Source organism: Dipodomys ordii, unplaced genomic scaffold (assembly GCF_000151885.1).
Source record: "Dipodomys ordii isolate 6190 unplaced genomic scaffold, Dord_2.0 Scaffold5, whole genome shotgun sequence".
Taxonomy (NCBI): Eukaryota; Metazoa; Chordata; class Mammalia; order Rodentia; family Heteromyidae; genus Dipodomys; species Dipodomys ordii.
The window spans coordinates 35,752,183-35,764,439 of NW_012267221.1; the positions used below are offsets into that span (position 1 = coordinate 35,752,183).

Here is a 12,257-nt window from a genome sequence, read left to right on the forward strand (position 1 = left end):
CGAGTTGCGGGGAAGATGAGAAGGGATGGGAAGGGGAAACAAAGGAGGAGGTAACAATGCTTGATAAGAAATGTACTCATTTCTTGCCCATGTAATTGTAACCCCTCTGTACGGTATTTTCGCAATTAAAAAAGAAGAAGAATAGTTCTTTGCAAAAGGCATTACCGGCTGCCCTCGAATTCCCTGAGGTCCGGTGCTGCCCTGAGGGCCAGGGGATCCGGGAGGCCCTGACAAGCCAGGAGGACCAGAGGTCCCTGCGGAGCCCTGTTGGAAAGCAAGAGTGACATAATGATAAGATATGTAGATCGTAAGCTACAGCCAATATCCAAACGATTGTTTCCCTCTGAACCTCATGTGGCATAAAGGCAGTTACTCACCGTAGGGCCTTTGGCACCTGGGGTACCATCAGTTCCCATTGTACCCTAAAAAGTAAATAAAACGGTATTGAAGTCTGAACTTCTATCCGGTACCATGTGGGGGGTATGTGGGAAGCTGTGGTGGAGATGGGAGGCTGCATTCCTGCCTTCCTTTCTCTCACAAGAGCAGGAATAAGCATAGCTCCAAAAAAAAGCAATATCCATTGTTATATCATAATACTTTTGTGACTAGTTGTCTTTTCTATAAAATAGATAAAACATGAAGGAAACATGGGAGATTGTTTTTCTTGTGAATTTTAACCACTCATTCAGAATTCAAACAAACACAGGAAAATAAATTGCATTTGTCAGATGTTATAAGTTAATGTCTGCCTTTCTGGACTGAATTCTTAGAAATATGAAGAACTTACAGGAAGGCCTTGAGAGCCTGCTGGTCCTGGAGGCCCTGTTTCACCTCTCTGTCCCTGGGGACCTTCAGGACCTCTTGCCCCAGTGGGACCCGCTTCTCCCTAATGGAGGCAAAGGAAAGATTAATTTAAGAAACATATGAGTGTTATAGTAAAGACCTGATTTCTCCCATAGTGAAGGACTTTTTGTTTGTTGTTTCTTTGTTTTTGTTCTGGTTGTACTGGAGACTGAACCCAGTTTGCTAGACAGGGTCTCTCCCACTTGAACTAAATCTACAGCAGAACTTTATAGGAACAACAGAATTATAGATAAAAACAATCACCCAGGAATTTTATGGTGGCTGGGCTGGGGGAGGGGGTAAGGAGGCAGACAGAAAAATCGTTTATGGGAGAGATAATTCTGCTACCTGTTTGAGTTTTACTAAAGAACATTTAGTAGCTAAGAACCAATCTTACAATGATCTAGTAGTATAAAGTAGAATCCACAGTCAATGATTGTATAAGCAGTGGTTGCCAAGAAACTTACTTAGTCGTTTTAAACTCTAAGTAAGAGCACAAACTCCTTTCTGTTAACTAATAAGTCTAGGCTTATTAAGTATCTATTGTTTACTTCTTTTCCTCTCAAAGCTATTTGTGGAGACTGTCATAGGAAAAATGAAAGAATTATGCATATTTGTATAATGATATATTTGGTGATTGGGGAAAGAAGCGGTGTTATTGAGATCTGTAGTTTAGGGCTAGGCATAGAACTCTGTGCATGCTTAGCATACAGGAGGCACCAGGTGCGATCTGAAGCACCACAGATAAAGAAAGGAAAGAGGAGAGGGAGAAAAGAAGAACAGAATGAAAAAGAATAAGACACACAGGAAGAGGAGGAAGAAAAAGAGAAATAGAAGAAGAATGAGGTGGGGACGTGGACTTCAGGGAACAGATCAGAGAGGGAAGGAAAAGGATTCTCCATGAAGGGATTGAAAACTAGGATATCATTTTATAGTAACCCCTTTCTTGTGGCACAGAGTTTACAGACAGCATTCAAGAGCATGTATGATAATCTGGGTGGATGGTTCTCATGTTTCAAAGAGTATTAGAAATGTCAGTTTCTTTACATTTCCAGGTCCAAACTCAATTTGAATAGCACAAGTAATAAAAAGAGAGTACATAGTGAGGATGCCCGCTGCATTATGTACTCTGCTACAGATTGACATAGATGATTTTACGTACACAGAATTCCCTGAGAAGACAAAGCTCAGAGGGGTCAGAGGGCTGCCATAGCCACACACACATTTTCCTAAGCCTGAATCTGATAAGGAAACTCCTTTAGGATGAAGGGGCACAGAGAGTGAAAGGCAATCCAGCTTTGTTGCTTAAAATTCATTGTCTTATCTGATATAATATCTTTCTACTGTGATCCTTGAATGTTTTCCCCAATGTACTGAGAGAAAGAACAAATAGAGACTCTACAAATGCAATGGAAGCAGAATAACCCATTCCCACATGGGAAGCCAGTGACCTGACTCACTCTGCTGGCTGCAAAGGGAATGTGAGGCTGATGGCCTGCACTGTGTGAAAGAGCAGCCTCTTTCCAGTTTTATTTCAACCTCCTATTGTTTACTACATTCTGCTGTTGGTTACTCACGGGCACTCTCTCCCAAAACAGAGTTCCAACTTGGTTCAAAACTTTTATTTCCTATAGTAGTTTCATTTGTTTGGCTCTAGAGTCCACATAATAAATTCTTTGGTATTAGAACCTTTGACTAAAGTACTTTTGCTATAACTACAGATTATATGTTTTGTCCCCCTATCATCACATGTAAAGGAACTATTACTCTAAGGTGTTTCTTTATGAAAGTATAACTTTCATACTTTTCAACTAATAATGTTGGGGAACATTACAATCAAGTATCACGATATATGTCACTGAGTTACCTTCATCCCAGGATTTCCTGGAAAGCCTGAAGAGCCAGGTATCCCAAGAGGACCCTATTAATCAAAACCAGAAAAGTAATCAGACATGTATTTAATCCATATCTAATTAAGTCATTTTTTTCATCCTCTGGCAGCAATCTGTATTTTAAACACATAGGAATAATCTGTCTAGTCCTTTAAAATCACAAAGATAATTTAATATTATTTTTATTACCTTTCAATATTTAATCTAAACAGTAATGTTCAAAGATACTCAATAGAAGGGAACATAATAATTGGGTTTCCTAATTATACCAAATAAAGTTAACTCAGTCACAATTCAAAAATTTCCTCTTTGTTAATCAAGTGAGAAGTTTATAGAAAGCTACATTTTGTACAAAACTTACTGCATCATTTTTATAAAAGTAATTCCTAGGAAACTTCCAGATATTTCTTCAGGCAGTGACAAGAGGTTATTTATCACTGTACTACATTTGGAAAGACATACAAATAGTTCATAGTGTGTAAATAATTGATTTAAAAGCTTGATTTAAAGGAGATGACTTTAGGAATCCTATTCTAAGCCACCCTGGTTCTTCTTTGAGGACTGTATCTGAAAACCATCAGTTTTGAATTAATAAAAGGTTTTTCAGAGTATAGGACTTATTTTTGTTCTCTATTTTGTTTCATTTTTATGAGTAATAATGGAAAAACAATCTGTATGACAAATAATGACAATATAATTCTATTTTATTTTCCACATATAGGAAAAAAGATCTTAAGTTATTTTTCTTTGATAATCTTTCAGTATTATGCATGTTTCGACCTGAATTATTTTTCTCTATATCTCTATCTCTCTTTTCTCTGTCTCTCTTACCCTCTCTCTCTGCCTTTTTCTCTCTGTGTATGCTTCTCTTTCTCCTCTCTTTCTCTCTCTCTTCTGTTTTTATTAATACAGATAGCATTATTTGTCTTGTGTAGCTTGACTCAACTTTTCCCATTTGAGCAAAATAAAATGTTCCATGGACAATGTAGTCAGGATACCTACACTATTAGCTTATAAGGAACCAATCTCAATCACATATGGAATAATGTCTTCTAGATGTCATTTTATCTTTCTTTACAAAACCAAAGTACTACAAAAAATTCTTTAATTTCATATGGGAAAACAAATATGTGAATCAACTATTCCATAGAAACTATTCCATAGAAAGATCATTACATTTTTAGGCTATTTAAAACCATTAACTCATCTTCGTTTTCTAGTACCATGATGATTTAAGTGTTTTTGAATAATCAGAGTAGGTATTTTGATTCTCCACTGCATCTCCATAGGTTTCTTCTTCTTTTTTTTAATGTAAAGATGACATACAGAGGGGTCACAGTTACATAAGTCAAGTAATGAATACATTTCTTTTTTGAACAGTCACCTTTTTGTCACTTTTTACCTTGTTTTCTCCCAGTTTTTTCCCCTCCTGACCCCACAAATTGTATAGTTCATTTTCAACATAGTATCTAGTGAGTATCACTGCTTAATTAGTTTGCCCTTTGTCCCATCATCCATAGGCTTCTTAAGATCATTTATACCATTGGTACCACAGCGGCAACTGAGGCAACTATTCAACTATTGCAAGAAAGGGACAGACTGAAAAAGCAAGAGATGTGTCAGAAATGTGGCAAATTATACTTTTTATCCCTTCTGATAACTTACTACTAATCGCTTAATATATGTTCAGATTTTTTTATGGTCCCAGGGCTTGAACCTAGGTCCTGGCCACTAGCCCTGGGCATCTTTGTGCTCAAAGCTAGTGCTCTACCACCTGAGCCACAGCACCAAAGCACCATCTCTGGCTTTTTCTGAGTATTTTATTGGAGCTAAGAGTCTCACAGACTTTGCTGCCTGGATGGGCTTCATACTGCAATCCTCAGAGCTCAGCTTCCTGAGTAGCTAGGACCATAGGTGTGAGACACTGGTGCCCAGCTCAGAGTTTTTAAAGTATGAATGTTAACATTTAGAATTTCAGAAGTTACTTATACTTTGGAAATAAATGGAACAAAACGTAGGAGTGATGCTGATACTGAAATAAAAACTAGAGTACAGGGAATATTAGCATTCCTTGACAACTTCTTGTTTCTCATCTCATATTATACTTCTACTATAATAGCTTTATTGATTGCCTATAGACTATAAATACCAAGTCTACTTCAAATCTCTGCTCTAAGTCCCACACTGATATATCCAATAACAAAATTGAACTGATTTCTTCATACTTTAACCCCAAATTAACAAATCATGGTTTTTCCTCTTTATGTATTCCCAAGTCTAGATAAACTAGATCATCCACCAAAATCCTCAACCAGAAAACGAATACAATAGGGCTATTAGACATCCTTAGCAATCTGCTTCCATTAACACTGTAATAATTTTAGTTCATATCTTTATACTTTTCCATTAGGCTTCTCCTTATAATATTCACATTCAGTTTTATATTTTTTATGAAAATGGACAATTACTAGCAGATGTTCTATCTGGTCATGACATTCCTATTATTATGGTCTTTCAATAATCACTACAAGAATAAAGTGAAAAACTCATTAACATAGTAAGTATGGTCCTTCACTATCTCTCTAGCTCCTGTCTGCCATTCCAATTCCATCCTCCTAGCTCTCCCTCAACAAGTCATGATTTATTCACCTATCCTCCTCCTATGGATGAAAGAATGCTCTGGTCCATTTTTATATATTACCTTTTCAATATTTAACCTGAAATGTTCTCATTCTGTCTTCCTTTATACCCTTCTCATCTACAGGTTTAGGCATTCTCCCCTATATTTCTATATTTTGCCTATATTTTACATTATGGCAATTAGTGATAGGATAATACAATGATTTTAATTAGCATATTCAATTTTCAAAGAGATTTGTTTACTATGTTCTTTACTCCAAGTGTCTAAAACACAGGGGTTGCTCTGAAATTTTTGTAAATGTAGAAATGAAAGAATAAATCAACTATATATAAATCAACAATATAACTCACCATTGGTCCTGGTTTTCCAGGCATACCATGAGCACCTCGTTGTCCCTAATGAGAAGAGAAAAAAAGACAAGTTGACAAGGTAAGATTATATTGACAATATTTTTTCATAAGTTATTTGCTATATAGGTAATCTCTGTGTTGAGAAACAAGAATAAATGATAAGTACTGGTAAAAAAAATTATTGAGCTAACAGCAATGCAATCAGACACTATGCAAACCTGTTGACGCAGTAATAAACGTATCTATCCTTATAGTAACAAGAAATAAAAATCAAGATTAAGAAAATGAAGCTGATATAAATTATTCTGTTTTACTTTAATATGTCAGCTGTGGTCAAGTGAGCTCAGAGATGAGACTTTGAATCTTAGACATCTTAACTTCCAGATTAATCAAAGGAGGAACGTTCTCATATAAACAAACAAAAAAAGCACCCGTACATTAACTTGTAATGAATTCTTTAGGTTTTATCCAGATCCTGTTCAGAACTAAAGGATTCATTCTTCAGCTGAAAGTGCTTGTTGCCAAGGATCCTCAGTTAAAATTCTTGCTGGAACTACCCTCTGTTAAAAAAGCTAGTTTCTCCAAAGTTTTCCCCTCCCTTAGATGGATGATGGAGTACAAATGATTGACTTCCATCCAAGGCAAATCTGTAGAATTCCATAATCTCCTAGGGATTTATGCAGGACTCTGTTACAACACAAACACATTTATTTCAGTGTCTCCACTTGGTCACATTCCCTGCTGCTTTAATTCATTCTTTCAAAAGTAGAATTTGTAACAGTACTTCCAAGTCCATTTTGTGGATAGTAGTAACTGACTTGAATCCATTGTCTTGGAAAAAGACCCAATGATCATTGGTACCAGAACTAACACAAAAACAAAGGAGACTTTAAATTGGATCTTTTAAAGATGGGTTCTTCACTGATCAACTGGTGATCAGTGGAATAGGAAATCACTTTTGCACAATGTGGTAATGCAGTGGTAAATATTGTCTCTACAGATGAACTGAAATAGAACAGAAGTATAAGGGAATGGACTACGGATATTATGGCTCAGGCATTTCAAAAGGCTTAGGGAAAACAGTAACTATAAATGTGATAGAATTTCATGAGCCTTGAGTATATCTATTGGAAAAAAAGATATTAAAAGGATGACAATGACTGAACTTGGGTAAGGACTAATGCTAATGCCTACTATTAATTCTCTTAATATCTCTCGGGATGTCAAGCTATACTAGCTAATAATTTAAATTTACATTGAGAAATAGGTGACATATGTTAAAGGCATATCCTCATTTAAAATGCATGTGTCACCAGCAAAATTGAAGGAGGTGAACTCCACTTTCCAGCACCATACAAAGAAGCAGGCATACTTACAGGAGCACCTTGTGGCCCGAGTCTCCCCCTCTCTCCTGGCATTCCTCTCGGGCCCTGTGAATGGCAGACAAGAAAGAACATCTCTTGAAGCATTTAACTTGGATTCTTGGCTTGGTTTGACTGAGATGATATAATTAGCTACCAACATCAACCTGTCTAGCAGCAATTTGAGGTTTGCAAATCTGTGAAGATACCTACCCTACCTCTCTTATATAACTAATTTCATTTCATTTGGATACAATAAGCCAAATGTACAAAGCTACTGTATGATTACTGTGCATGCAAAAATAATGGCCTTCAATAGTTAAGAAAAACAGTGATTACAGGAAGGACCCTCTATTATTCTAAGGGCTCAATTCTCTTGGTTCACTGTAAGTAACCAAGATTATTTCCATAGCTGACATATATTCCCTATGCCTTTTTAATATTTTCACTCCAGCTTTCTGTTTATGTAAAAACCAAAGAAAATAAAAGCCAAAGAAATAAATATATGCCTATATGTATCACAATAAAACATTTTTGTAGAATTTATGCTAATAAAAATATTGACAGAAAAGAAATATTGGATTTGTCTATCTGACAGTTTGGATTCATAAATGTGTGAGATTATGATTTGACACTTAAAATCACCTTTCAAAAACAAAAAGAAAGGAAGAATTGAAACTTACCAGGGGACCCATAGCACCCATTGGACCAGTAGGACCAGCCTCACCCTGAAGTGAAATTGAGATAACATTCACTTTGAGAAATTAAAATTGATATTAGCATCATATTGCTTTTTAGGGGGCAGTAGAAAGGTTCTTCAAATGAAAGATCTAATAATTTTGCCAATTATAATTATCATCAATATTTTTCTTGAAATAAAATGAGTTTAGGGACCACTTACGTGAGGTAGAAATCATGTGGATCATGATTCAAGACTAGTTCAAAGGAAAAACTTAACAAGACACCATCTCAACCAAGAAGCTGAGCATAATACCCAATGAATGTCTCAGCTACTGGGAGGAATATGTAGGAGGACTTAAATCCGAGGTAAGTCCCTGAGCAAAACCACAAGATTCTATCCAAAAAAAACAGATGAAAATAAAAGGGACTGAGGGCATGACTCAAAAGGTAATGCCTTGTATAGCAAGCACAAGGCCCTGATTTCAAACTCTAGTACAATAAATACATATTTACACATTGAAATAATTAAATTCTATAGAAATAAGTCTAAAATAAATCTATGAATACAGTATCAACAAGATCAATGGAAACTATGATACCCAGCCAAGAAAGGAGCCAAATGCCTATGTCTGATTAAGCTCAAGTAAAATTCTACAAAGATGAAAGTATAATAACATAAAAGCTCATTTTAAAATAAAATACTTTCCCACATATGTATATCATGGTGTTTCCCCCTATAACTTCATTTTCACTCCCTTGGTAAGTCCTATCCTTAGAGGAATAAATCAATTTGGGGAAGACAAGATACTTCACATTTCCCAGAATTGAAAGGCTAGTAAAATGTAGGGCAGTATTTTCTCCCACTTATTTATTTATACCCTCCTTTCCTCCGTAATTATTCAAGATACTTCTGAAAAACATGCAGGCTCATGAAACAGAATCTAGGTGTCTCATGAGGTCAAGTTTAGATGTTCCACATTTACCTTGGAACCAGTTGCTCCAATTTCACCTTTGGGGCCTTCAAGACCTTTATGTCCCTGAAAAGAAATTGTTTGATACAGAAACAATTTAATTCTTCAGATAAACACTTGTATTGACTTTAGAGTAAACACATACTTAAAGGGTTCATATAATTAGAAAATATGAGCTACATCCACAGGTAAATTCAACTGCAATTGTTTTTCTGTATCCACAACTTCTACATGGATGGATTCCATCAGCAGGGAATTGAAAATATTCAAAGAAAATGTAACTTTTTTATAGCATGTACTCTAGATGATGGTTTTTTCTGTACTAAAAATTTATAGAACTTTTCTATTTACTATTCTCCAAACAATAAGTATAACAGCGATTCACTTAGCACTAATCTTACAGTATGGATTCTATAACTAACCATAAGTATAAGAATAACCATAACTATATGGCAATATTTGCATAAATTATACACAAATACTGTGGCACTGTATGTGAGGGGCCAGAGCACTGATACATCTGGGGATTCATGTGGAGGAAGGGGATCCTAGATCTAGTTTCTGTGGACACTGAGGAACAGCTGCATTTTGTAACTAGTACAATAACAAATATTCTGATCTTAAGCTTAACCACTCAAAATGGAGACGTATCCCTGAATATTAATTGAAGATAAGCCTTGCTTTCGGAGAAAGAGATAAACTAGAGACCAAGAGAGGGATTTAACGTGTTTACACAATATGTAATAGTTATATATTAAATATTCTGAGTTATAGCCGAAGCACTCTGTTGCCTTCCAAGTCTGTGTTGACCGGGCATGTTCTGCAACCTCATACACACTTCTTGAATCATGTCACACATCACATAGCTGAAGCAGCAGGATAAACTTATCTCATTTGTGTATTGTCTTCTTTAGCACAGTATCCAGTACCTGGCAAGAACTCAAATTATTTTTCTATAACCCTAAAAAACGTTTTCTAAAGATTCAAAATTCAAAACAAATGTAGAACATCACTGTGATTTCAGCTGACGAAAGGGGTCATACAGACCCCTTTCAAAGGGATCCCTTGCCAGAACCAACTCAGTAAACCACAGTGTCTTGAGAGGCTTACAGGGGACTCAACTTACCCGGTGACCTTTCAGGCCTGGAAGACCAGGAGCCCCAGGAAAGCCTCGAGCTCCCTGGAGAAAAGAACAAATAGATGAGATATTGTTGAGTCACTGTAGGAAGAGGAAACAATATACTTTTTCCTAAAAAATTAGCTGACACACAGCTTTTCACCAAGAAACTAATGAAGAAAAAAAAAAGAAAAGTATATTTCATCTGTCAGAATATCTAGAAGATCAAAACTTTGCAAAGTAAAACATTGTTAAAAATGGAAATGTAGCGGAGTGCCAGTGGCTCACGCCTGTAATCCTAGCTACTCAGGAGGCTGAGAGCTGAGGATCGAAGTTCAAAGCCAGCCTCAGCAGGAGACTCTTATCTCCAATTAATCACCAGAAACTGGAAGTGGCACTGGGGATCAAATGGTAGAGCGAATGAAGAGCTCAGAGACAGTGCCCAGTCACAGAGTCCAAGCCCTCTGACCAACCAAAACAAAATGGAAATGTGAACATATAATAGAATTATGACTTACAAAAAGATATAGATTAATACTAGCTACTGATATGATATGTGCTACTGATTTTCAAATCATTTAAAAATTTTAAATGGTATCATTACTATTATTATTTAGAAACAACTAAAACAAGAAAACTAAAACTAAGACTGTGCAAAGGTTTAAGGAAACAATTCAGAGAAAAATTTAAGTGAATATATACTGTATTTCCTTTATATTATGCTTCAGGGTAAATAAATACATTTGTACAAAGCCACATTTTTTATTTCTTTTTTATTACTTCTGATATTGGCAGCAGATTATGATAAGAATCCTAATATTATTAGGATTTTTTAAATGTGTTTGTGACAGCCTATGTGAACTTAAAATTTTTAATAAACAAAACAAAAAATAAAATATACAACAGAAACAAAGGCAAGAAATAGACCGATGGTTTAGTTTCTTGATTCAGTAATTTCTAAATTTCTCTTACCTAATCATATTATATAAAAAACAGAAATGCATTAGAAAATCAAATCCAGTGAAATGATTATTTCAAAATGATCCTTGAAACATTTCTTTATACTCTTTTTAAACTAATTATGAACGACTGGCTTATATGCTTTTTCTCATTGCCACATTAATTTGGCTTTATAATGAACTAATATTACTACTGCCACCAGTAAAATGTGGATCTTTATAACACAGATTTGAAGTATCAATTACTGTAAGTTTTCAGTAACTATTGTTATCCTTCATATTCTTCACCATTAGCTTTATATTTGATGAATAGTCAATGGATAATCATTGGATAAATAAGTGAAGAAGAAATGTCTTTGTACTTCACATTCATACAGCTAATGACCTGAACCTATCCAAAAGACCTTCTAGTACAATCTCACATATATAAGGAAATCATTTTACTCCATATATTACAGCCTTACTCACTATTTACTACATGAATGAATTAGCAACTCAATAAATGAAACTCATAAGGTAAGATCAAAGCAATACTTCCTCTTTGAATTCTTGCAGGGAAAACATTTAATGCTTTGAAAGTATCCCAGTAAAGTGCATCAAATCACAATCTTTGAACAAATAAAGTTCCACTAATTCTTCTGTTTACATAACCATGTTTAAGAATTCTTTCATGTTAAGAAATTCCTTCAACTTCCCTTTTTTTCTGTATTCCTGTTTTCTGAGCTTATTCTTCCTTCCCCCATAAACAGGCAAATCAGTGCACACCCACCTAGGCTTATGGGGGAATTAGTGAGCTATGTTATTTAGTTTTTATGCTCTGTGAGGAAAATTCTCTAGTGATTACACATCCCTAGTATAACAAGAAAATGATCCAGATGTACAAATGCTCATAAAGAACTCGCGTTCTGCTGACCCAGGACTGTCATCACGGTGCAATCACATGCCGCTGCACTGAGTTTGCAGAGAGCATCTGTGCTGTGCTGGCAGGGCACCTTTTCTCCCTGTGGAGGACCACACTGTGAGTGTGTGTGAAAATACAACAGGCCACGGGAGGCTCAAGCCTAGAGCTGCTGAAAAGCACATCTGTGCTCATGGCTACACTTCATGCTTTTGTCTGACTTTATTTCCCAGGCTGATGGGGAGAGGAGAGGGAGCAGGGATAAGGGGAATTGGCTTGATATTTCAAACAAAGTAATCCATACAACTCTGCAAATCTCTGTTAAATTTAAATGTTCATTTGTTTAAAAATATTCATAACATGAACCTCATCAGTTTTCAATAAGTAAACTGATAGTAATGTAGTAAAACCAATACTTATGCATAGTAGTAGAAACATTACAGAACTGCAAATAAGGGAAACCATGGGACCTATGTTTCTTTGGGCCTGGCTTACTTCACTTAATATAATTTTTTCCAAGTTTTTCCATTTCCTAACATATGGG

At 35.7% G+C, this 12,257-nt stretch overlaps 1 protein-coding gene across 1 annotated transcript in view; it reads right to left on the reverse strand.

Annotated features, from left to right (window-relative positions):
- Positions 1 to 12,257, reverse strand: part of Col5a2 (collagen, type V, alpha 2) — a 132,585-nt gene that overhangs the window by 33,905 nt on the left and 86,423 nt on the right. Inside the window, exons 12-20 of the mRNA XM_013027576.1 lie at positions 9,866 to 9,919; positions 8,752 to 8,805; positions 7,771 to 7,815; positions 7,103 to 7,156; positions 5,727 to 5,771; positions 2,711 to 2,764; positions 788 to 886; positions 378 to 422; positions 166 to 264 (exon numbers count right to left, since the gene is read on the reverse strand). Coding sequence (XP_012883030.1) covers positions 166 to 264; positions 378 to 422; positions 788 to 886; positions 2,711 to 2,764; positions 5,727 to 5,771; positions 7,103 to 7,156; positions 7,771 to 7,815; positions 8,752 to 8,805; positions 9,866 to 9,919 — 549 coding nt within the window. The remainder of the gene's footprint in view (positions 1 to 165; positions 265 to 377; positions 423 to 787; positions 887 to 2,710; positions 2,765 to 5,726; positions 5,772 to 7,102; positions 7,157 to 7,770; positions 7,816 to 8,751; positions 8,806 to 9,865; positions 9,920 to 12,257) is intronic.